Source organism: Phyllostomus discolor, chromosome 1, assembly GCF_004126475.2.
Source record: "Phyllostomus discolor isolate MPI-MPIP mPhyDis1 chromosome 1, mPhyDis1.pri.v3, whole genome shotgun sequence".
Taxonomy (NCBI): domain Eukaryota; kingdom Metazoa; phylum Chordata; class Mammalia; order Chiroptera; family Phyllostomidae; genus Phyllostomus; species Phyllostomus discolor.
The window spans coordinates 173339721-173367615 of NC_040903.2; the positions used below are offsets into that span (position 1 = coordinate 173339721).

Genomic DNA, 27895 nt, shown 5'->3' on the forward strand with positions numbered 1-27895 from the left:
TGACTATGAATAGATACATTATTTCAGGTCATTAAATGGCATTACTTATTTGAAAGCAGTGTAAATTTACAGAATGTTACCAGAGAGTACTAAGATCAGTAAATAAAATTAGAAAAAGTGCAAGTTAAGTAAGTTTTAACACTGAATATGAAAACAGAAAAAGGCCTAACTGCTTCTCAAAGCTGTTCCCTCAAACCTTTCTTACTTAGATCACTGCATCTCCGGCTCTTGGCTCTTCACTTCAGGTGAAGACCACAGGGCCCTGCCAACATTCCAGATTCTGAACAAAGCACTGTATGAATTCTTAATTTTATTTAATATTAAGAAATCTGAATTTTCAAACATATTATGACCCGAAATCTTCAACTACTTATTTACAGTAAATTATTTTGTAAAAATCAAAGGTAAAACAGATGAAAATTAAATGCCCTCATTTTAAAATGTATTCAACATTTGTATTTATGAAACATTCCTATTAACCCAAGAGCTTTCCACTTGTTTTGGGGGTAGGGGGAAGGGGGAATCTTGAAATATACATACATAATTTGTAAGTAGCATTTTTAGCTATTTTAACTAAATTTGTTAATTGACATTTGATAACAAAGGACACCAAAGAGATCAATCACTGTAACCCAACTGAAATTAAGTCAGTTTATAAATGTTTCAGTCTTCATATTCTAAATTTGTATTGCTGTTTTACTTTTTAATCCCCACCCGAGGATATCTTTACTGACGAGAGAGGAAAGGAGAGAGGGAGAGAAACACCAATGTGAGAGAGTACCATCAATCACTTGTCTCCCATATGCACCTTGACTAGGGATTGAATCTGCAACCTACTTATGTACCCTGACCAGGAATCAAACCCGCTCCAACCAACTGAACCTTCTGGCTAGGGCTAAATATGTATTCTTAATTGAATTTTTATTCTCAGTTTTCACAAAGGCATTATATTTCAGTCTTAAAAATTCTTGAGATTGATCACACTACACCATAATTTACTGTTTATTCTTTAATATGGGTACCCAAAGTTAGTTTCTTAATGACAGTCAAGCAATTAATTTCCTCCAGGAACAGAGATCTTTGCTTATTACTTCATCACTCCCCTTCATTCAGGTCTCTGCTCAAATGTCACAATTCAGAGTCCTTCCCTGACCACATTAAGCGTACACTTTTCCCCTCTCCACTCTCTGTCTGCCCCGGGCCTATAGTTTTGTGTGATAAGCTCCCTTTCCCTAGTTTTATTTCTTAGGACTTCTCACTACCTGAAATTATATATGTATTGTTTGATTCCCTTACTAAGCTATATGCCTAGGGCCCACAACAACACTTGGCACAATGCTTAATAAAAAGTGAGGATAAAACTACAGGTTTTTATAAAAAGACCTCTACCCTCATTTTACATGAGTTTATTACAACACAGAAAAGCTAGATGAATTTCCCAAGTTCACATAAAAAGTCATAAAACTAAAACTACAACCCTGACTCCTGATCCAGTGGCCTTAACTGTACCAACTAGCCTGTCCTTGAATCACATGTTCACATCAGCTAGTATAAAAGTTTTTTCACTCAAAGTATATAAAATATTTAAATCACCTCACAATCATCAGAACTCTCAAATCATTCACTATTACCACAAATTCATTAAAGGCCTGGTTGACTTTTCCCAAAGTTGTTGATAAAAATTTTTAAGCTGAGATTTATAATACATACCAAAGAACGCCTCATCTGCATTAGTATCGTCATAAAGCAGTCAAAGCTGATCATTCCTTCCTGGCTTGGTAGTAATTTGTTTTTCTCCAAGGAATTTACAACTGCTGAAGCCCCTAAAGCCATTTCTATCCATTCAAGAAGGTACCTCAAAGAGCCTCGCTGAGCTGCTAAACCAAGCAGCAATTCAGAAGCTAATCTACGACCTAAAGTGTCTGCCCCAGAATTGGGAATAGTTACTCCTTTAAGAAATGTTGTTACTTGTGATAAGCAGTCCAAGCCCATAGGAGGAATCTTGCTTTCATTTGCTAACGATAATGGTGGTAAAGAGCTCACGACTTCAATTGCAGTATGAATAACATCGTTGCAAAGACTGAGACCAGGTCCTGACACAGGCATCATCCAGCTTTGTCTTAGAAGTGCAAATAATAAACTTAGACCAGTTCGAACACCCATTTCTATAAGTGCATCAGTGCTTGACCGGGGACGTTCACTAACAGAATGGACATCTGCTGAACCAGAGCTGCTCTCCGGAGAATGCTGCTGCTGTTTCACTTTGCCTTTGTCGTGGTATTTATTAGAAAGTGCATAGAAGACACGCTGGAGTACAAGCAGTCGTTTTCGAAGTGCCCCGGCAAATGGAGAATCTGAACATACCATCTTCGCTAGTGCTAGCTGGCTACTAAGAAGGGCATCCAAATAGTGGTCCTGCTCATCACTTGAAAGAGACTCACGTTCAAAATCTGGTAGCTGTGGTCCTTTGAGGCACAAAACTTGTTGGGGCAAAGGTACTACTTCCTTATTACTGACCAGTTTAGAATATAGAACAGCAACCCCCTCTCTTGTGGCAATAGATTCACTGTCCTCTGTAATCCAAGAACTATTGAGGTGTTCAAGCCATTTCAATTTCACTGGTGGAACCATAGTTGCCATGGTGATTTACTCTTTAGCCATTAGTCCTGCAGACGAAGAAGAAAAAGCAATCAAAAACTTATATGGATAATTTATAAAACGTTTTTAAACTTCCATCTTACTTTCAAATAAAGTCCAGACCAGTTAACAGTAATGTACCATGGTTACGTAAGATTAATAGTAGGGAAAAGTGGGTGAAGGTCATATGGAAATTCTATACTATCTTTGCAACGTTTGTGTAAATCTAAAATTATGCCATAATAAAAATCTTATTTTAAAAATTAGTTCTGCTCCTACGGTCAGTATAATACTAAGTTCTACATGCTGATTACTCTCAAATTTGTATCTTCAACCCAGACCTCTTTTCTGAAGTCCAAACTCACATATACAATTGCCCACCTGACCTCTCCATGTAGCTATCTAATAGGCATCTCAAACTCAACATATTCAAAATTGAATTCCTAATCTAACAGTACCACCCCTCTTCCCCAAACTGTTCTTCTATAAACTTCCTCATTTGAATAAATGGCAACTTGTCCCTGGCTATGTAGCTTACTTGGTTGGAGCATTGTCCTGATGTGCCTGGGTTGCTGTTTTGATCCCCAGTTGAGGCATACACAGGGGTCAACCAATGAATGTATAAATAGGTGGAACAACAGATCAATATTTCTCTCTCTCAAATCAATAAATATTTTTTAAATAATTAATTAGTGGTAACTCTACTCTTCTAGTTCAGTTCCTTTGGCAAAAAAAAACTTGGGAGTCATCATTGATTCCTCCTTCTCTTATACTACAAATTTAATTAGTCAGCCTACTTTCAAAAAATATTAAGAATCCAAATAGTTCACATCCCCACCATTGCTAAAACCCTGGTCCAAGCCATCATCTCCTGGATCACTGAAGGAGCATTCCTACTGGTCTCTGTGACTGTACACTGAGGAACTACAATGACTACAAAATGGAACAAATGTTTTTGTATAATTTGTTTATTGCTGTCATCCAGTAATTAGCCAGTGCTCAATATTTATTTTTAAAAAGTACTTAAAATACTAAAATATTCACAAAATATATATCCCACAAAGCACTGGCATCCAAGAAATGTAAAGGTCTCCTACAATTCAATAGTAAAAAGACAACCTAATTTTAAAATGGGCAAAAGATGTTAACAAAACTTCACAGAAGATATATTAATGGTCAATAAGCACAAGAAAAGTACTCAACATCATTATTCATCAAGAAGATGCAAATTATAAACACAAAGAAATGCTGTTACACACCCACAAGTATGGCTAAAACAAGACTGACAACACCAAATGTGAGCAAGGATACAGAGCAACCAGAATTCTCGCAAATTTTTGTGAGAGTGTAAAGAGAAACAATCACTTTAGAAAGACGTCAGTTCCTTACAAGATTAAACATATACCCAAAATTCCTCTCCTAGGAATTTACCCCCCCAAAACTACATGCTCATAAAGACTTAAATCAAAATAGTGGTTGCCCCAACCTGGCTGGGTGGCTCAATTGGTTGGAGCATGATCCCAGTACAACAAAATGATACAGGTTTGATCCCCAGTCAGGGCACATAACCTAGATGATGAGTTCAGTCCCCAGCTGAGGCGAGTGTGGGAGGCAATCAATCAGTGTTTCTCACTCTCTGTCTTTCTCTCATAAGTGGCTTTATTTCAAAGGATACTGTATTATAAAAATACTTATATTCTCAGTGATCACACGGTAGATATACCACAGAAAAGTATATATCCTCTACTGTGGAGGGGTGGTTGGCCTTGATGCCCTATAATATCCCATCCAACTCTAAGATTAAGATTTTATCAATTCAAATATGCTACAAGATTGAGCCTTGTAAATATTATGCTAAGTGAAAGAAGCCAGACACAAAAGACTACATATTACGTGATTCTATTTATATGAAATGACCAGAATTGGCAAATACAGAGACGAAAAGAAAGTTAATGGCTGCCAGGAGTTGATGGGAAGGAGAATAAAGAAAAACCACTTAATGGAACTAGATTGAGATGGTGATTGCAAGATATTGTGAATTTACTAAATACAACTGAATTATTCACTTTAAAATGGTGAATTGTATATTATGTGAGTTTTTATTCAATAAATTATTTTTTAAAGGATATGGAAGAAAGTGCTTCCCCAAAATCAACTTAAGATATGTTACCAAAAGAAAACAGAATCAATATGGGCAATCAAATATACAACAAATATATAAGTAAATATACACCAAGTATGAGTGATGAACTAAAAAATAAAATTACAGGATGCCATTACAGATTCATCCAATTGTGAATTCATAAAAAAGAAATTCAGCCCTAACTGGTGTGACTCAGTTGGGTGTCATCTTGCAAAGTAAAAAGTCGCCAGTTCAATTCCCAGTAAGGGCACATGCCTGGGTTGCAGGCCAGGTCCCCAGTATGGGGTGTGTAAGAGGCAACCACATATTGATGTTTCTCTCCCTCTCTTTCTCCCTCTATTCCTCTCTGTCTAAAAATAAATTAAAATCTTTAAAAATTTTTAAATAAATTTAAAAGGATATTAAAGTGGCTAAATTTAGTAGTTTCCAAGTTAATTTTAATATTTAAAATTTTAAATTCACAAACTTTTACTGAGCACCCAGTAGATATCAGATATTTTAAATTGATTAACATAAAAATGCATAACATAGTTACTATTAGGTTGGCCAAAAAGTCCATTTAAGGTTTTTCATAAAAGACACATTTTTCATTTTCACTAATAACTTTATTGATTTGGATATTTTGAGTATGTTAGCTATCTCCCACATAGTATAATGTTGATCGCTCTCAATGTCTTGATTTGATCGCTATCAACTTCAATCGATCTACTGGACTATGGTACTTTGCCAGCAAGAAATCTCCAGCACAAGACTCACAGACCACTTTTGACACATTCGATCAGTCACAGTACCTTCTCCATACACTGCACAAATATTTTTTTGTTTGTTACATTTTTACCTTTCTTGAAATAATAAAGCATAATATGCCAAAAATGTTGCGTATTTCTTCCATCTTCACGATTAAAACAGCTACACAAAAATTCACCAATTTTGTCCAACCCAATACCTCCAACTTTATTATTCTTTCTCAAGATTACTTTGGCTATTCAGGGTCTTTTGTGGTTCCATATACACTCTAGGATTATTAGTTCTAGTTATGTGAAAATTGTGATTGGTATTTTAATAGAGACTGCAGTGAATCTACTGATGGCTTTTGGTAATGTAAACATTTCAATGATATTAATTCTTCCTATCCATGAGCATGGTATATTTTTCCATTTATTTGTACCTTCTTTCATTTCTTCAATGTCTTATAGTTTTCTGAGTACAGGTCTTTTTACCACCTTACTTAAATTTACTCCTAGGTATTTTATTCTTACTGATGCAACTGCATATGGGATGGTTTCTGGTTTCTCTTTCCAAGAGTTCACTATTGGTGTATAAAAATGAAAGCAATTTCTGAATACTAATTTTGTATCCTACTACTTTCCAGAATTCTTTTATTAGTTCTAAGAGTTTTTTGTGAATTCTTTCAGGTTCATGTCATCAACAAATAATGTCAATTTTATTTATTCCTTTCCAATCTGGATGCCTTTTATTTCTTTTTCTTGTCTAACTGCTGTGGCTAAGACTTCCGATACTATGTTGAATAAAAGTTCTGAAAGCAGAAATTCTTGTTTTGTTCCTGATTTTAAAGAAATGCTTTTAGCTGTAGGTTTTTCACATATGGCCTTCATTATGTTGAGGTACGTTCCCTCTAGCCCCACTTTGAGTAGTTTCTTTTTTATCATAAATAAATGTTGCATTTTGTCAAATTCTTTTTGCATCTATCAATGGAATCATATAATTTTATCCTTTGTTTTTGTTGATGTGGTGTATCATGCTCATCAATTTAAGGATATTGAACCAGCCTTGCATCCTGGAAATAAATCCCCCTTGATCATGGCATATGATCTTTTTAATGTATTGCTGATTGTGGTTTGCTACTATTTTGCTAAGGATTTTTGCATCTGTTCATCAGAGATATTCACCTACTATTTTCTTTTATTGTAGTGCCTGGTTTGGGTATCAGAGTTATTTTGGTCTTGTAAAATGAGTTTGGGAATATTCCCTCTTGAATTCTTTTGGAATAGTTTGAGAAGGATAGGTATTAATTATTCTTTGAATGTTTGATAAAATTCACCTGTGAAGTCATCTGGCCCAGGGCTCTTGTTTGTTGGGAGTTTTGTTTATTACTGATTTGATTTCATTACTAGTTATCAGTCTGTTCAGATGTTCTGTTTCTTCCTGATTCTGCCTTGAAAGACTGGATATTTCTAGTAATTCATCCATTTCTTCCAAATTGTCCAACATTTGGGCATATAATTGTTCACAGTAATTCCTTATAACCTCTTTTATTTATTTCTATGGTGTTAATTGTCATTTCTACTCTTTAATTTCTGAGTCTGTCTAAAGCTTTCTCAATTTCATTTACTTTTTCAAACAACCAGCTCTTGGTTTCACTGATCTTTTCTGTTAGCCTTTTTTTTTTTTTTTTTGGACTATTTTGTTTGTTTCTGCTCTGGTCTTTATTATTTCCTTTCTCCTACTCACTTTGGGCTTTGTTTTTTCTTCTTCTAGTTCCTTTAAGTATAAGGTTAGATTGTCTGAGATTTCTCCTTTTTTGAGGTATGCTTGTATTGCTATTAGTTTCTCTCTTAGGAATGCTTTGGTTGGGTCCAACAGATTTGGGATCAATGTGCTTTCATTTTCATTTGTGTCAAAGTTGTCTTTTGATTTCTTCCTTGATCCCCTTGTTAACCTATTCATTGTTCAGCAACATGTTATTTAGCCTCCACATTTGTTTTATTTTTCAATATTCTTCCTGTAATCAATTTCTAGTTTTAAGTCATTGTCATTGAAGAAGATGCTTGGTATTATTTCAATCTTCTTAAATTTACTGACACTTGTTTTGTGACCTAACATGTGGTCTATCCTGGAAAATGTTCCAAGTGTACTTAAAAAGAATGTATATTCTACTGTTTTGAGGGTGAAAGGTCCTAAAAATAACCATTGAGTCCATCTAGTCTAATGTGTCAGTTAAGGCCAAGAACTGACCTCTCTCCCTTCTATAACTACACCTAAAATGCTCAATTACTGGAGGGCACCATCCTCCTTTCTACTGCAAGACCTTGGCACAGGTGGTTCCCTCTACTTAGAGCCTGCCTTCCATCCCACCTTCTTTTACCCTGTTAATGTCTAGTCTAGTTTCTTGTTTTTTTAAGATTTTACTTTAGAGAGAGAGGAAGGGAGAGAGAAAGGGAGAGAAACATTGATGTGGGAGAGAAACATCAGTTGCCTCCCGCATGCTCCCCAACTGGGGATCTGGTCCCCAACCTAGGCATGTGCCCTGACTGGGAACTGAACCAGCAACCTTTTGGTTTGTAGGTCAGTGCTCAATCTACTGAGCTACACCACCCATATCTCTAGCCTAGTTTAAACAAGTTCTCAGTTTAAACAGCTCAGTACCAGGAACATATTAGATCCTCAATAATTATTAGTTGAATTAAATGTCACTTCCTCAGGGACACTGTATTTGACAGCACCCATATGAGCCCAGGTCCCTCTTTTAAAATGCTCACTCAGCACCTAGTACTTTACTGTCACAGGATTTTGCACAGTTTGCAATTATGTACTATTTGCATGATTATTTATTTAATTTCCTCTCATACTAGTCTATAGGGTCTGTAAGGGCAAAGACAGTTTCCATTTTGCTTATAATGCCAGTGCTCTGCAAAGGCAAACCACCTAGAGGGACCTCAATAAATATTTGCTGAATTGAGCTGAGAAATGTGGGTTTATGTGCTTCATTATTTGCATAGAATCCATTAAATTTAGATCTTATCTTACTCTGAACTGGTATAATGAAAGCACTTTAAAACAAGCGATTCCAAATGTGGTGGTACCATAGAGGAGAGACCCCATGGATCTATCTATACTCCATTTCTATTTCCTCCTCTCACTGTACATATATTTTTGGAATAATTCCAGCTACTCCCAAGACTTTCACCTACTTCTTATATGCTAATGAGCCTGGTCCAAATTTCTATACCTGAATATCCACTGCTAACATGATATACACATTCACATATTCCAAAAGAATGTTAATTTCCACATGTTTAAAACTGAATTTGGCCCTGGCTGGTGTGGCTCGGTTGGCTGGAGTGTCATCCCGTAAACCAAAAAGTTATGGGTTTGACCCCCGGTCATGGCACATGCTGGGTTTGCAAGTTTGCTGCACTTGGGGCACATGCAAGAGGCAACCACCCGATGGTTCTCTCTCATATTGACCTTTCTCCCCTTCTCAGCCCTCTCTCTTCCCCTTCTCTAAAAAAAGAAATCAATAAGCATGTCTTTGTGTGAGGATTAAAAAAAAATTTGTCATTTACTACCACCTCTGCCACACCCACAATAACTTTATGAAGCTCTAAATTTATGGCTTCACAGATTCATTAAAAAAAAAAAAGCTGTCAGAGCTTCTAAGCTTCCATTCAAGATGGAGGTATAAGTAGATATGCTTCACTTCCTTGCACAACCAAAAGAAGAATAACAACCAATTTAAAAACAAAACAAAAAATAGCCAGAACTGCCAGAAAATCAAACTGTACAGAAGTCTGACAACCACAGAGTTAAAGAAGAAACATTCATACAGAATGGTAGGAGGGGCCTAGATGGGCAGCCAGGGCAGCAAGGACATATGACAAGTGAACAGGGCAGACCAGGCAACAGCTGGTAGACCATGATATCCGACATTCATATGCAGATAAACTGGGAGGAACAACTGGGGAGCAACACAGACCAGGCAACCCAGGGTCCAAGCACAGGAAACTTAAGACTCAAAAACCTCTGGCTGTAAAAACTTAAGGGGGATGCAGTGGCAGGAGAAACTCCCAGTCTCACAGGAGAGTCTGTTGAAGGGGCCCACAGGATCCTACAATGTACACAAGCCCATCCATATGTGAATCAGTACCTGAAAGGGCACAATCCACTGTGGAAAGCAAGGGCAGTGACTGAAAGAGGAGCAAAAGGCAAGCAAGCAGCATTGTTCCCTCTCAGACCCATCCCCCACATATAGTGCCACAGCACAGCCAAGTGGGTTGTCCCATCCTGGTGAATACCTAAGGCTCCGACCCTTACAACATAACAGGTGCACTGAGACAAAAAAATATGGCCCAAATGAAAGAACAGATCAAAATTCCAAAAATAGAACTAAACGACAAAGTGACAGCCAACCTATCAGATGCAGAGTTCAAAACACTGGTAATCAGGATGCTCACAGGTATGATTGAGTATGGTCACAAAATAGACAAAGAAGTGAAGGCTATACAGAGTGAAAGAAAGCAAACTATACAGGGAACCAACAGTGAAGGGAAGGAAACTGGGACTCAAAGCAACAATTTAGAGAAAGAAGAAATAAACATTCAACCAAAACAGAATGAAGAAACAAGAATTCAAAAAGACGAGGAGAGGCTTAGGAACCTCCAGGACAACTTTTAACGTTCCAACATCTGAATCATATGGATGCCAGAAGGAGAACAGAAAGAACAAGAAATTGAAAACTTATTTGAAAACATAATGAAGAAAACTTCCCCAATCTGGTGAAGGAAGTAGACATGCAAGTCCAGGAAGCTCAGAGGCCCAAAGAAATTGGATCCAAGGAGAAACACACCAAGATGCATCATAATTACACTATCCAAGATTAAAGATAGGGAGAGAGAATCTTAAAAGCAGCAAGAGAAAAGGAGACAGTTACCTACAAAGGAATTCCCATAAGACTATCAGCTGATTTCTCAAAAGAAACCTTACAGGCAAGAAGGAGCTGAAAAGAAATATTGGAAGTCATGAAAGGCAAGGACCTACATCCATTTAGAATGGATGCTATCCATTCTAGCTATCATTTAGAATGGAAGGGCATATAAAGTGCTTCCCAGATAAGGTAAAGCTAAAGGAGTTCAAAACACCAAGCCCTTATTACATGAAATGTTAAAGGGACTTATCTAAGAAAAAGAAGATCAAAAACTATTAACAGTAAAATGACAAACTCACAACTATCAACAACTGAACCTAAAAAAAAAAAAAAAAAACTAAGCAAACTAGAACAGAACAGAATCACAGAAATGGAGATCACATGGAAAGTTATCAGTAGGGAGGGGAACAGGGATAATGAGGGGAAAGGTACAAGGAATAAGAAGCATAAATGGTTAGGTACAGAATATACAGGGGGAAGTTAAGAACAGTATAGGGAAAGGAGAAGCCAAAGAGCTTATATGTATGATCCATGGGCATGAACAAAGGCAGGACAGAGAATGCTGGAGGGAGGGGAGGTGCAGGGTAAAGGGGGATAGAAGGGAGAGAAAAATATGGAACAACTATAATAGCATAATCAATAAGATATACTTAATAAATTAAATAAATGAAAAGATGTCAATACTTCTCAAGGGCATTTCTGGAAAAGCAGAAAAGACAACCCATTTGCAAAGTTCTGCACCTCAAAATTAAGTGTAGATTGTAATCCAGCTCTCCTCAACCCCTGCCCCAAGACTTCCCCTCTAGAGGGCTTCGTTTAGGCTGACTGGTTGATTCTTACTCATTAAATCATACAATTATGAATATTTGGCTCCACAACATTAAACACCTGATAAAAAGAAAGAGAATTTTGTTGTTATTGTTGTTTTCACTATTTGGAAAGTGAGTATACTTAGAAAAAGAAAAGACTTGCTGGGTTTGCTGGCAAATTGTTTTGCTCCATCAATAATTAGAACTAGCCAGAAAAAAAACTAGGAAGCAAACATGCTTATTCAGCAAGTAAAGAACTATCCACAAAATTGAATCATACTAATGGGCTTTTGCTTGTTCCAAGAACCACCAATTCACAATCCTGATGAACCAGCTGAATAATGGCATTGAAAAAAAAACTGCTATTGTTTGTATTTACAGTATAGTTAATACAACTAAAGGTCAATTGTTCTTTTTTCCACTCATGGTCCAATGCACAAAACCAAATTTAATTGCATATATAAAAGTACCAAGTTCTCCATCAAAACATGGGACTGGAAAATAAGCCAAATAGCATTGCCATTATCTTTTTAAACTGAAATAAATGCGGGAAGATGGATTTGAGCACAGGTGTAGACTTAATACCTCCCACAAGCAAATTTATCAAATTCTGAAGCTTTCTAACATTCTCTAGTTAAAGAGAGTAATAGAAGTTAACATTCTTTAAGTACAGTCTATGAGGCAGGCACTGGTACTAAAACTTTACTTGTGTTATCTTACTTAACCTCAGAACAACTCTAGGAAATAGTTATTATTATTCTCATTTGCCAGGAAAGGAAACAGACACACAGAGAGACTAAATAGTTTAGCCCAAGGTCACACTGCCAGTAATTAGTAGAGTAAGGATTCAAACCAGTGCAGTCTGACATCCGACCTCTTAACCACTAAACCATGCTACTTCTTATCACTATCATGGTGGTTTCACATGTTCTATCACTCTAAATTTTTTAAAATGAAAAACCTCAGAAGGTTTCAATGTATCAATTGTCAATTGATACACTATCTCAAGATAACATTAAATGATCCCAAATGAGTTAACAACAACAAAACACTTTTCACAGTTCTGGTCAGAGACTTGTGGGACAGAAGAACAAGTTCCTGTGAGACAAATGCAAAGAACTAATAATAAGAAAATAATATTGACAGAGAACAAAGCTGGAGAAATGCCATTATTTGACTTTAAGGCTAACTATGAAGCTACAGTAATCAAGACATGTACACTGGAATCAAGAGATATCAAGAGAACAGAAGCAAAACTTGAGAAAGGCCCACATGTACATGGCCAACTGATTTTTAACTAAGGTGCTAAGGCAGTTTACTGGGGAAAGGATAATCTTCAACAAAGGGTGCTGAAATAACTGGATATGCATGTAGAAAACAATGAACTTTGACCCTAATTGCATACCATATACAAAAATCAACTCTAATTGGTAAGTAGACTCAAATATAAGATCTCTAGAACAGAACACAAGGAAGAAAATCTCTAGAAGGAAACATGAGAAAGAAATCTTAGCAACCCTGGATTAGGCAAAGATTTCTTAAACAGGTCTCAAAAATATGATTCCATGAACTTTATCAAAATTTAAAACTTTTGTTCTTCAAAAAGCACATTAAGGGTAGATTAGGTAAATGTGGTTCTCACATCCTCTCATGACCACATCAAAACTATAACTACAGAACAATTATCATTGAGAACCACCTGAAATCTAGCTAAACAGAAGTTCTGTAACTAAGGATATAAAGAAGAAGCCACATAGGAATGGGCAGGTCCCACATCCACATAAGATGGTTAAAAATCGAGAGGTTGTGAAGGTCTTCCTTGGGCTATGAGGATAAATCTGATAACAGATTTCATTCTGCCTTTTTTGTTATAAATTGGAACTTTGCCTGATGTATTAATTTTTTTAAGACCCTCAAAATCCACTAAACCAAATCTTCCCACAAGAACATTTTCAGTATAACATTCCTCTGCTGGTCACACAGTCTGCAGGCTAACCTGTGTTGGACATTTTCAGAGCAACTGAACCACAGCCTGTCCCCGCACCACCTCCTATGAAAACGTGAGGTGGCTGTGTAGCTATCTCACCTTTGTCTCATAACCATGTGCACCAACAAGAATGCTAATTCACCAGCTGCCCACCTAAACAGATTCAAGAACAAGGGGAAAGAGAGTACAGAAATGAGACACTGCTGAACAGAAGTTAATGTGAAGCTGAGGAAAGCTAAGGATGATCAGATGCTGAAAAGAAGAAATGTAAGTTTGTTTTCCCAATGATGCCATTTCTCCACTGCAGGAAAACCATAATACCTAGGGCTCTGTAAATTGGTCTGTTGAGGACAGACATTGTCAAAGGCATAAATAGCAACAATTTGGAAAGCCAGCTCCAAGCTACTTAGGCTGCAAGAAAACTGCTTTCTAGGGAAAAGCAGCCACCCATAGACAACATAATCTGGACTGATTTGATTCCAAAATTTGTGTCCTTTAGCAAAACTGACTGTAGTCCCATTCAGTTTGAATGTGCTTGGGCCCTCACTAACATCGCTTCCAGGACACGGGAACAGATCTAGGCTACAGTTGATGGAGATGCTATCCCAGCATTCATTTCTCCATTGACATCTCCCCATTCTCACATCAGTGAACAAGTTACATGGGCTCTAGGGACCATAGCAGGTGATGGTTCAGTTTTCTAAGACTTGGTTATAAAGTATGGTGCAGCTGACCCATGTTGGCTCTTCTTCCAGTTCCTGATAATGTCATCATTAGCATGTGGTTACTTATGTAATCTTACCCAGGCACTTTCAAACCTTTGTCACAAGAATCCTGCACCCCTGCTAGATGCCACTGAGCAGATTCTTCCTACTTTAGTTCATCTCCCATATCATGATGATTCAGATGTGTTAGCAAATATCTGCTGGGCCATTTCCTACCTTACTGATGGCCCAAATGAATGGATTAAAATGGTTGTGAAAATAGAAGTTGTGGCCCAATTTGTGAAGCTCCTAGGAGCTACTGAACTGCCAATTATAACTCCCACATTAAGAATCATAGGAAATATTGTCACTAGGACAGAAGAACAGAATCGGGTTGTAATAGATGCAGGAGTATTTGCTATCTTTCCCTGCCTGATAATAAACTCCAAAACTAAGATTCAGAAGGAATCTACATGGACAATGTCAAACATCACTGCTGGCCACCAGGACAAAATACAGCAAGTTGTGAATCCTGGATGAGTCCTAGTTCTTATTGTTGTTTTCTCTAAGGCAGGCTTTAAGACACAGGGAAGCTGTATGGGCTGAAACCAACTATATAAGAGGTGGAAGAGCTGAACAGATTGCATAGCTTGTTCATTGTGACTTAATAACCACTGATGAACAACTTAACTGAAAAGGATACCAAAATCATTCTGGTTATTCTGGATGCCATTTCAAATATCCTTCAGGCTGCTAAGGAACTAGGTGAAACTGAGAAAGTTAGTAGAACAGCTGAAGAATGTGGAGGTTTTGACAAAACTAAAGCTCTACAAAACCATGAAAATTAGTCTGTGTACAAATGTTCACTAAACTTGATTGAGAAGTATTTCTCTGTAGAGGAAGATTAGAATGTTGTGCCAGACACCACCTCTGATGGCTACATGTTCCAAATTCAGGATGACACTCCTGGGACTTTTAACTTTTAGACTGTACAACTGAGGCATAAAAAGTTGTTTGCTGTGTACATTTGGTATTTCTCTACTAAGAACTCTTTCTAAATATGGTTTGTTATTATAGCACTTTTTACAACAAAACTATACTTTAACAGTCCCAAACTGTACATACTGTATGAAGCTTTTTTCAATGGCTTTATTTCTGCAGTGTCCTGTAAATAAAGATTAAATTCCAACCAAAACAAACAAACAAAAAAGCAACATTCCTCTGCTTACAAATTTACAATAATTTTAAATGGGTTCTGGGCTACACATACTCTATTTAACCCCTGTCTCCAAACTAAATCTCTACCCTTCCATATTCTGCTTGGTGCCGTTTAAGGCTGACTTCTAGGACTACACTGCCAAAGCTTCCCTGGCCTTTAGTTGGGTAGGGACAATGAGAGGCACTAGCAAGAAATCAGGGGGTCAGAAGAAGTTATTGGGGTCCTTATGTCCCTGGCTTTCTCTCTACCTCAGACCCCTCTCCTCTACAGCTACGGGTCCTATCCACTGTTTGGCTTCCACTGTTCCAGCTCTCATCAGGCTTCAGTGTTCCTGTTCTTGCCCCCTTTGGCTTAAAAGTATCAATGGCTCCTCAATATTTATAGGCCTTGGAAACTTCAATCCCTTGTTGCTTTCCTTAATCCTACCCAAATCTCTGTAACTAGTCTATTTATTTCCTGCCAGGACTCTAAGTGATATAGTTCCCTAGAATTAAAATTCCTTACTCTGCTCTGCAAGGCTCACAACCAACTATTTCCTCCAACCTATCAAATCTTAACCACCCCATGCCCCTTCCTCTGCTCTTGTCAGGCAGGCACCCTACAATACTTACCAGCATTCAGCTGAGATGTGTTCACTCCTACTCTTACTCATGCTGCTGCCCCCTAGAATGCCCACCCCTTCCTCTCTACCTAACAAATTAGATACTTCTTTCGTGTACTAATTCAGATCTATCAGCTCCCCATTCGACCCCAATTAAAACTGGTTTAATAAGCTTAACCCACAATTATCTTTTTCATATTGGAATTTTCTTACATAGAAAGTCTCTTACATAGAAGTACTTTGAAACTATAAAAATAAATGTTAGGCACTGCATTGTATGGTCTCTGTTAACCATGTAACCCCCAAAGGTAAGTAATCTGAACTATTTTAAGTTCTTTCTTTTATATTCCATCATGAAAATTAGTGTAACCTTAGAAATACAGTAACTCTTGTTGACAAATACAGGAATTATTTTAACTCATTATATCATTACAATGTTTTAGTACAAAAAGTTGACAACTAGCTATAAGCAAATTTACCATGTTTTGAATTATTCTGTTTTCAATACGATTCCAAAGAATTGGCTGCTACCAACCTCTGGGTTTTAGAATACCAATGTACTTTATAATGAAAGAATCTTTGAGAACAAAAAGAGTAAAGCAAGTTATCAAGTAGTCAAGTTCAACAACCTGTTACACAAATAGATGCAATTAGTGCACAAATGCAAATAGAAATGTCAGCACATGCAGGATACATTAATTTGTAACTGACCAGTGGCCATGAACCAGACAATAGATTTCAACAAAAGCAGGCTTTCTAGAGGCATGAAAAAGCCAGTGGTCCTCATCATACATAGTAGAGAAAAATCTCTTCTCCCTTCTTCAGAACCTTTAATTTGCTAGCATCTAAAGCCTAAGGTCATGGCAATCATAATGTTTTTGGTAAACTTACCCTCACTGAATTCCCAATGATATGTCCAATTTACACCTCAAAAAATCATTCTTATGAGGCCTTCTAAAATAAATAATGGGGAAATAATGTTTGAAGCAGGTACTAAGGCTAGCTCCTCACACAATCTCAGAATACAAATATGTGAATCTGATTTTGAGAAAGAAAAAGATAAAATTTAGACTATCGATGATATCAAAAGAAATGAGGATGGGGGGACATAATAGCACCAAATACTAACTGGCTTAAAAGTAAATCAGAGGGATGTATACCCTAGCATATTCACTAATGAACTAAGGTCAGTTCCATTTGTACATTTTTTAAAAAGTCTTCTATAACTATACAAGATGGGGCAAAAGTAGGTTTACAGTTGTGAGCACACAAAAGTTTATTTTTATTTTTATTTTTTTAAGAGTGAGGGGAAGGAAGGAAGAGTACTGATTGAGCTTGGTCAAAAAATAAAAGATCAAATGAAAGATACCCAAAATGAAATAAAGCAAAATATTCAGAGAATATACAGTGACAAGAAGGAAAATCAGGATTCAAAGCAAAGATTTGGAACAAAAGGATGAAATAAACATCCAACTGGATCAGAACAAAGAAACAAGAATCCAAAAAAATGAAGAGAGGCTAAGGATTCTCTGGAACAACCTGAAACATTCCAATATCCGAATTATAGGGGTGCCAGAAGGAGAACAACAACAGCAAGAAATTGAAAACTGATTTGAACAAATAATGAAGGAAAACTTTCCCAACTGGTCAAAGAAATAGACTTCCAGAAAGTCCAGGAAGCCTAGAGAATCCCAAAGAAGTTGGACCCAAAAAGGAACATACCAAGGCACATCAAGTTACCCAAGATTAAAGACAAAGAGAAAATCCTAAAAGCAGCAAGAAAAAAGGAGACAGTTACCTACAAAGGAGTTCCCATAAGACGTATCAGCTGATTTCTCACAAGAAACCTTGCAGGCAAGAAGGGGTTGGAAAAAAGTATTGGAAGTTATGAAAGGCAAAGACCTATATCCATGATTACTCTATCCAGCAAACCTTTCATTAAGAATGGAAGGGCAGATGAAGTGCTTCCCAGATAACATCAAGTTAAAGGAGCTCTTCATCACCAAGCCCTCATTATACGAAATGTTAAAGGGACTTATCTAAGAAAAAAAAGATAAAAAATATGAACAATAAAAGGACAACCACCTCACAACTATTAACAAATGAACCTAAAAGAAAAGAAAAACAACAAAAACAAAAACTAAGCAAACAACCAGAATAGGAACAGAATCAGAAATAGACATCACATGGAGGGGGGGAAGGGAGGAATGGGGGAAAAGGTACAGGGAAGAAGAAGCACTATCAGTAGACATAAAATAGACAGGGAAAAATAAAAATGGTATGGGAAACAGAGGACTCAAAGAACTTATATATACAACCCATGGACATGAACTAAAGTGGGCAGAATGCTGGAGGGTTGGGGGGATAGGATGGAGGGGGGATAAAGAGGGAAAAATTGGGAAAACTATATTAGCATAATCAATAAAAAATACTTTAAAAATAAGGTATTGCTTAAACTAAAAAATATCTTATTCATTGCAGCCTTGTTTTGAAGAGCAAAGAGAAAAATAAGGTAAAAAACAAAAATGGGAAAGAATCTAAAATCTACCTATAAGAAATTGGTTAAATAAGTAATGCATATACACTGAGATTCAAGGAAATCATTAAAATGAATGAGAAATATCTATCTGTAATTATCTGGGACATGCTGACTTATAATAACCATGATATATTAAGTTCTAAATACACTAAGATGAAGACTAAGCAATCCACTCCTCAGTATATTCAAAAGAACTGGAAGCAGGGATTTGAACAGATATATGTACACCAATATTCAGAGCAGAATTATTCACAACAGCCGAAAGGCAGAAACAAATGTCCATAAGCAGATAAACAAAATGTGGTATATACATATAATGAAGTAGTACTCATAAAAAGAAATTTTGATATATGGTACAACACGAATGGTCCTTGTTATATTTTGTTGTGAAATAAGCCAGACATAGAAGGATAAATATTATATGATTTCCCCTCTATAAGCTGCCAAGGATAAGCAAATTCCTAGATAAAGTAAGTAGAATGGGGACTAAAAGGACCATAGGAAAGAAGGGAAAAGGGAATTATTGTTTAATGGGTACAGAGTTTTTGTTGGGAATGATGAAAAAAGTTTTAGATATAGAGAGTAGTGATGTCACAACACTGTGAATACATTTAATGGCACTGAACTGTATACTGTACAACTGTTTTAAAGGTCAGATGTTATCTATTTTACAACAATAAAAAATAAGATGTAGAACAGTCTGCAGTATGCCACTGGGTAAAAAGAAAATTTTTTTGTGTAAGAAAAAATGAGAGAATATATATGAATGCATGACTGAAAGGGTTTAGAATCTCTGAAAGACACACACACACAGAAATGGTAATGGTTAACTCTGAGAAAAACTAAGAAAGTGGAGTTAGGGAACAAAAAGGAGACATACACGTTTTGCTGTAACCCCCTTTGTACTATGTGGGTATATTGCTTAATAATATATTTTTGTTAAAAAAGAAAAGAATTATCTAGGCAAGAACGATCTTTCCGTAGATGTTTCAACTGTCGGGAAAGGGTTGTAGGAGAAAGGACTTTCACACAATTTCAAAATACCACCTCTATCTAGAGGTGGTATTAGTTATTAGTTATAAAGGGGGGAAAGTGCATTTATAGTGAAGTAATCTGGTAGTAGTCACCACCATAAACAAGTGATCAAACTTGGGATCACCTATAAAAATAGCATTAAATACCCCCTAAAGTGATGCAAAAAGTACACCCCATCTATATAGTGCTTATGCAATAAATGTTTAGCCTAAATATATAATCTTAAAGAAACAATCAGCAAATTCAGATTGTAGGACATTATTTTAAGACAATGCCCTAGGTTCTTCAATAAAGTTAATGTCATTTAAAAGCCAGAGTATTGTCATAGATTAAAAGAGATATAAAAACCAAAAGTAGTATGTAAATGTGAATGTGATTAGATCCTGAATCATAAAAAAATAAGTTATAAAGGATATGTGGGAGACAACTAGAAAAAATTACATATAGACAGTGTGTATTAGATGACAATAAATTCATGTTATTTTCCTTAGGCATGGATTAAAGTATTGTGGTTATGTTGGAGAATGTAGTTAGTTTTAGGAGATGCACAATGGAAGAACTAGAGGGGGTGGAGTATCTTGGTGACAAAAACTTACCCTCACTTAAAGCAAAATTGTGTGTGTGTGTTTAGAAAAAAGAAAAAAAACTGCGACAAAATATAAATGTTACAATTTGTGAAACTAGGTAAAAAGTATATGGGTAGTTATTGTACTGCCATATTTTGTCGTGTATAATGCACACTTTTTTGCCCAAATTTTTGAGGGAAAATAAAGATGCACATTGTACATGGGTGTAATGATTACATACCATGGGAATAATAATGGGTATAAGAATCCCATGTATAACACACACAAAATATGGGTGCACAATATACACAGGGGCCCATTATACATAGCAAAATACAGTATTCTTCAACTTTTTTCTATAGGTTTCAGAGATTTTCAAAATGAAAGTTGAAAAGAAGAGGGCAGAAACAGCTGAATCAGACACAGCTGGGTCCTGGTGATATAAAAATGAAAAAAAAGACCGTATTTTACAATAAAAGTATATATAGGGATTAAATAAGTATGGTTTTTCCATTTATTAACCATGTCCTTCTATAACAGGGTACAGAGTAGGGTGGGGGTCCCCAAAAATATTCCCTATAGCCCATGGTTGGGGGGTGGGGATGATATGGCAGTTAAAATACTTTTCATAACAATGGCAAGTTAGTAGCTAATTGATAGCTCTGCTACCACCCCAGGTCTACATGACTTTCAGACCACAGAGTGACTCGTGACATAGCCAGAAGTGGTGGTCCAATCTGGATGTCCGTGTATCACAGGAGACTCTTGCCCTGACTAAAGACAGCAACCAAGCCCTGGCTGGCGTAGCTCAGTGGATTGAGAGTGGGCTGCGAACCAAAGCATCACAGGTTCCATTCCCAGTCAGGGCACATGCCTGGGTTGCAGGCCACGGCCCCAGCAACCGCACATCGATGTTTCTCTATCTCTTTCTCCCTCCCTTCCCTCTCTAAAAATAAATAAATAAAATCTTAAAAAAAAAAGCGGCCAAAAGAAGGTAAAAGATATGGGGGAACTGGCAAAAGTAGCTCATTACAGAAGGGGCCAGATTTGAGGTCACATAGGAAGCAAGCTCTGGGTCAGCACTTCAAATAAGGGTGGGCAGAAAGAGGGAAAAGGATTTAGCCATGCTGTCTGCAGTGACTGAGGAGCTACTTCTGCTTTATTGAGAATTCTGCCATGAGGGCTGAAAGAGTAGGTAGCAGTTATGAGGTTTGAAACGGCATAGAAGGGCTGCCCCATAGACAGCCATGAGGAAGCAGCCATGAAATAGGAGGATTCAGCCGTGAGGTTTGGTGTGTAAGGAGGTGCCACATGGTTTGGAGTAAGGAGATGCCACACAGTTTTGGATTAAGAGCTAGAGTAAGAAAGAGGAGACCCACTGGAAAACCTGCCTGGAGAACACCATCGCAGAGCTGATGGAGCTAGAAATTTCAGGGACCTGCCCAATCAAGAACAGATTAGTGGGAGATGCCTGGAATGCTGAACAGTGACCAGGAATGCTGAGCTGCAGATTTCTGTTTTTCTGAAAGACGGTACCCTCTGACTGGCATATTCTGAGACTGGCCTGGGTTGACAGAAGGGGACAGGATTATGTGTTTTTGGATGTTTTAAAGAAAATAGAACTGAACAGCAGAAATCCTCTATTATTCTGAATCTGTATAATCTGTAAATAAACAACCCCTTTCCTTTTTCACCAAACTATTGCATTGGAAATCACACTTCTTGGCAGCAGGCAATCGAACCCCACAGCTGTTCCAGAACAGCATAGGTGGGGTTCTGTAACACTTCCTGATAGAGCATATGTAGTCAACTTATTTATTCCCAGAGTATTTGTATTAAGTAAATCTCACTTTTAACTTCCTTGTAACAATTCTTTTTCCTTTAAGTAATTACAGTAGTACCATCTCTATAAACTCAAGAGATAGATTTTTAAGTTAATTCAAAAAGGAGCAGACAGGAAAATACTGCAACCATAAACACAGACAGTAAGTTGCCTACTCTTCCTTAGAACGAAGATAAAAGCCAGACAGCAAGGCAAGTTTACTTAAGCTTGTGCTTTCTACAAACTACACAGAAGGAAGATAAAGGGCAGGTACTAGCTGGGTTTAACAAAAACGAGAAGGCAAGTCTATCTATCTCTTAAATATTTAACCCCCACTTTTATTGTTTTAAAATAGTATGAATTCCTATATATCAGAAAACATCTAGACAAATCTGTATTGTAACATGACTAGTGGTAAGCCACAGCAAGGAAAAATAAATGGTGAATCTCATTTGGAAATGAGCTTAACAATCAATCTGTGAATACAACTATTGTCTTGAGAATTCTCTTTTAAACAAAACAATGAAGACACACTATAACGACCTGGCCCAAAAGAAAATGGCAAGTTTCTCTTATTCTCTCATCTTGAACCCTACCTAACTCCCTCCTAAAAATCTTTCAGTTGACAGAAAACATCAGAATTTGAAAATGAATCCATCCCTGGGCAATCAATCAAGCTGTGCATTTACTATACATATACTTCTATAAATATATATTATAGTTTAATAAAAAGCTTTAAAAACACTTTTTAATGAAATACCCATGTCCCATATGCTGAAAACTGTAAGATAGATTTTTTAAAAAAAATCAAAATGTAAATAAATAGAGAGACCTGTCATGTTCCTAGATTGGAAGACTAAATATAAAAATGTCAGTTCTCCTCCAAACTGACCTATAGATTTAATGCAATACTTATCAAAATCCCAAGATTATAAAATTTATATGGACTGGCAAAGGAACTAGCATAGATAAACTCACAAAGTCTTACCATCAACTTAGAACCAACAAAGAAGTATTGAGGGATGTAAATAAAATATAACCCAATCCTCAAATAGAAAGATATTTTCAGAATAAGGCCATCCCAAAAATCTCATTGGGTGAAGAGAGCGATTAACAAAGCATATTACTAGATACATTCAATAAAACAAAAGCAAGGTATGTTAAAGAACTGACTTCAAGTAGAAATATCCATTTTACAACCCAACACAGCAGACTCCTTTCCCCCTCACCATTCCAACAGTATTGATCAGTACAGACAAGTTATACACAGACATACTCACACATGTGTTCACACACACATACAAAAGGCTCATATATAGAGTTGCTCCAAAAGAACCATATTTTATGCTCCTTAATGTTTACTTGAAGTGGTATGAGTTATTATCTTTTAATCCACTAGTGTGAAAGTTTTTTCCCATACTATTTTATACTACTCATTGCCTCCTTAAATTAACCTAACGTAGCCTTTCCTAACCAGTCAGCTATAGAGTAGGGGAGAGCGATGGGGTTGACTCTATGCATCCCAGTTTGCCCAGGATATTACCATTTTATGCCTGCTGTCCCAGCGTGTACGTTTTTATCACAGCAAAGGCAAAAGACCAGATGCCTACTAATGTTCCCTTTTACAAATACAGTATTTCAGGTTATAAAACAGTATGTATAGAATTTTGAAAAAATCCTATAGACAGATCTAGAAAAAAACCTGAAGAACTATACATTCGAATTTTTTAAAATTTTTTATCCTCACCAGAAGACTTTTTTTCATTGCTTTTAGAGATGGGGGAGGGAGAGACAGAAATATCAATTTGAGAGAGAGAAGCATTGATTGGTTGCCTGCCACAAACTCCCTGACTCGGGATCATCCAGACCAGGGTCCCAAGGGTTGCCTGGGCCTGCACACAGACCAGCATCAAACCCTGCAACACTGGTATAGGTGTGACACTCCAACCAACTGAACCACCAAGGCAGGGCTACACATTAGAATTTAACAGTGGTTATTTTACACAGTGGGATAGTTTTCGCTATTTTCTTTATACCTAAATTGTCTAAAAATTATTTTTACAATAGCACATTACTTTTGACACTTTCCATCTGTTAAAACACAGCTTTTCTTTCTGACCCAAATCTTCATCGCATTTCAAAAACATGCATACTTTAATATGTTATTCATAACTGAGACAATGTGATAACAGTGTAGAAAGCTTTAGTTTTTAAAATGCAGAAAATCTAAATTCAAGAACCAGCTTTGCTGTGGAAAATATGAAACCTACCTACCTACCTACCTTTCCAGTTTGCTTAGCGGATCAAACAAGAAGCCATGTAAAAGTGCTTTAATGTAATACACTAATATGAGCTATAATTATTACTACAATTACATAAACAAACTATGAAACCTCAGATCTCATGTATAAAATGAGGGAGTCTTATTAAGTGAGCTCCAATTTACTTCTAAGTCTGAAATTCTAGTATTAACAGGATCTTCTTAATTCAGCCTTATACCTGCACCTAATCTATCTTTTGGGAGGGAAGTGTACCTTTTTTGTGAGTAATAGTTCCCAGGTCTCCATGTTTTCTATCTTCACTAGGACACAGCCAGCTCTCCAAATTCTTCTCTTATGGTCCTGACTGCCTGAAAGTTAAAGAAAATACGTCTGTTCCCTCAAAAAAAGCCTTTAAATCCCCTTTTTAATCTACTTCTACTTCATAATTTCCGTCTGCCATATCTTGCAGTACAGAGTAGTGGTTACACACAGGAACTCTGGAACCAGGATGACTACGCTCAGATCCTGGCCCAGCTATGTCACCAACTCTGCAATGTAACCTTCAACAATTTACTTAATGTCTCTGTGCCTCAATGTTCTTTAAAATTGAGATAACAACAGCGTACCTACGGCATAAGGTTGCTGTGAAGATTAAATGAATTATTAATTATATAAAAAGGAGGCCTGACAAAAATTCCTGGTATGTAATAAATGTTATATGACTGAAGTCCTTTCCTGCCACTGCTTTCCTAAAAGTATAATACTTACAAGCTACGATAAAACAACCAACATTTGCCTCTTGTTTTCTCACTGAAAAATGATTTACTGCCCTGATCAGTGTGGCTCAGTTTGTTGGGCGTCCTCCTGCAAAGTGAAAGGTCCTGGTTTGATTCTTGGTCAGGGCACATGCCTGGCTGCAGGTTCAGTCCCTGGGCAGGGTGTGTATGAGATCAATATTTCTCACATCAATGTTTCTCTCCCTGTCTTTCCCTCTCCCTTTCACTCTCTCTACAAATAAATAAATAAAACCTTTAAAAAAATGACCTACCTATCAAAAACTCCATATCACTGTAGTGAAATTATATACACTCTTTATCACTAGTCATTTTTCAAATTCTGTGTTTAAATCCTCTAATCTAACATTTCCCAAAACTTGTTTCCTCTACAAAATTTGTTCCACTAGTTCTTCAAGGGGTTATTATGGGGGCGGGGAGGTTCAGTGATCAAAATAAACTTGGAAAATGCTGAGCTGGACTTCCGGCCAATATGGAGGCATAGGTGGACACACTGTACCTCCACGCACAAGAGGAGTGTTGTTCCAACCAAGATTGGAACAACAACAAGTTAGAGGCAGAATAACACCCAGAACAGACAGAGAATTTATCTGAATGGAGGTCGGACAGCCAAGAAGTTGAAGTAGACCTGTTCATGCAGACCGGTAGGAGGAGTGGAGAGGAGCCGCCAGGCACGGGGTGCAGTACAGGTCACGGCGCCGAGAACAGGGAGAATTGGGTGTATAAGGCATCTGGGGCTCGCAAGATCGCAGCGGGTGGACCCTGAGTACGCAAGCGGCAGCTGGCAGACCCAGTGAGGTGGCGAGTGTGGAGCAGGGCAGAGCACACAACCCAGGATCCCAGAGAAGGGACTGAGGTCTCACGGAGAACGGAGTTACCGCCATTGTTCCCTCCCGCCCCCGCCCCCACATACAACATCACAATCTAGCGACTAGGGTGCCCAGCCCTGGTGAACACCTAAGGCTCCGTCCCTCACCGTAACAGGAGCAACCAGACCAAAAAAAAAAAGAGAGAGAGAGAGAGAGAGAGACATGTCTCAAACAGAAGAACAGATCAATGCCCCAGGACTCATCATTTTAAGCGACCAAGAGATAGCCAATCTGTCAGATGCACAGTTCAAAACACTGGTGATCAGGGAGCTCACAGAATTGGCTGATTTGGGGTGCAAATTAGATGAAAAAATGCAGGTTACCATAAAAGAAATGAAGGAAAATGCACAGAGAACCAATAGTGATGGGAAGGAAACTGGGACTCAAAACAATAGAGTGGACCAGAAGGAAGAAAAAAACAACCAAACAGGAAAGAATGGAGAAATAAGAATTCAAAAACACGAGGAGAAGGCTTGGAACCTCCAGGACATCTTTAAACGTTCCAACATCCAAATTAATTATAGGGGTACCAGAAGGGGAAGAGGAAAAGCAACAGATTTTGAACACGTATTTGAACAATAATAAAGGAGAACTTCCCCATTCTGGCAAAGCAAATAGACTTCCAGGAAGTCCAGGAAGCTCAGAGAGTCCCAAAGAAGTTGGACCCAAGAAGAAACACACCAAGGCACATCATCATTACATTAGCCAAGGTAAAAATGAAGAAGAGAATTCTAGAAGCAGCAAGAAATAAGGGGACAGTAACCTACAAAGGAGTTCCCATCAGACTGTCAGCTGATTTCTCAAAAGAGACCTTACAGGCAAGAAGGGGCTGGAAAGAAGTATCCCAAGTCATGAAAGACAAGGACCCAGATTACTCTACCCAGCAAAGCTTTCATTTAGAATGGAAGGGCAGATAAAGTGCTTCTCAGATAAGGTCAAGTTAAAGGAGTTCATCCTCATCAAGCCCTTATTTTATGAAATGTTAAAGGGACTTACCTAAGAAAAGATTAAAAAAAAAAACATGTATAGTAAGAGGACAGCAAACTCACAACTATTAACCACACCTAAAGCAAAACCAAAAGAAACTAAGCAAACAACTAGAATGAACAGGAACAGAACCACAGAAATGGAGATCACATGAAGGGTTAGCAACAGGGGAGTGGGAGGAAGAGAGAGGGGGAAAAGGTACAAATAAGTAGCATAGATTGTAGGTTGAAAATAGATAGGGGGAGGGTAAGAATAGTATGTGAAATGTAGAAGCTAAAGAACTTAAAAGTATGACACATGGACATGACTAAAGGGGGGGATGTGGTTGGGAGAGGGTGTGCAGGGTGGAGGGGAGTGAAGGGGGAAATGGGACAACTGTAATAGCATAATCAATAGAATATATTTTAAAAAAAAGAAAATGCTGAGCTAATGTTAAACAGGGCTTGTTTTTTAACTGCAGGTCTTTTACATGTTAATATATATCATTACATTCCAAGAGGATAAAGTGAACATTGTTTACCAAGTTTATTTGACCCCAAAAGCCTTTTGTCAAGGAGCTACACTGGGAAATGCTGCTTCAGTTCTTTGATAACCTCTAATACAAAATACGGTGTATATACACTCAATATTTTTTAAATCCGATTCACACCCAGGGCCTGTTCTCAAACTCATGCTGAGAAATCTGGCTCAAGAAACTAGTAACTGTTGCTGCACAAATCACTTTTGAAATTTCTGAATAGGGACGCTGACCCTGACTGCTAAAAAGAACAAACACCAATGACCAGCTACACATGCTGGGTCACAAGCTGCTGTCTCACAATGGACATTAACCAAACGTTATTGGCCAAACGTCCTTTAAACAAAGTCCAGTTACTCAATATTCCCAAGTTTTTCCTGAATTTTCAATAAGGACTTTCACTTATCCCTTAAAGGAATTGTACCACAGTATCTTGTCAAATCATCCCAGAACCAATTCTAACATAAACAAAATGCCCAAAACATACAACTTACATCGTTGAACTAACTATCCAAAAGAACACCACATAATACATGAGGAAGGAACAATAAAATGTCACTATTTTGCAACCCCTAATGAATTAATAAATCTAAGCAATGATCATCAATAGCTAATAATATCAAAAAAAAAGAGATAACAAGGCTTTATGTCCTTACATACCCCCGATGGAAACACAAACCATTCCTATGAACAACTCATAGGGGGCGGGCGGGAAGAAACCCTAGAAAATAAATTCTTAC

General features: G+C 37.3%; 1 protein-coding gene and 1 pseudogene across 10 annotated transcripts in view; one reads left to right on the top strand and one right to left on the bottom strand.

Annotated features, from left to right (window-relative positions):
* The window catches only part of HERC1 (HECT and RLD domain containing E3 ubiquitin protein ligase family member 1), a 177553-nt gene that overhangs the window by 135186 nt on the left and 14472 nt on the right, over nt 1-27895 (bottom strand). For 9 of the 10 annotated variants that reach the window (XR_004905043.1, XR_004905041.1, XR_004905038.1 and 6 more), the window contains 2 exons: nt 24262-24356; nt 1711-2666 (listed from right to left, as the gene is read on the bottom strand). Coding sequence is in view for 2 of the 10 variants with exons in the window: in XM_036034506.1 (XP_035890399.1) it covers nt 1711-2640 (930 nt within the window). In the remaining 8 variants the exon portion in view is untranslated. Of the gene's footprint in view, nt 1-1710; nt 2667-24261; nt 24357-27895 lie in introns of those variants that run through there. The other variant, XR_004905037.1, reaches the window with a different exon arrangement.
* LOC114492812 lies at nt 12258-16312 on the top strand (annotated as a pseudogene).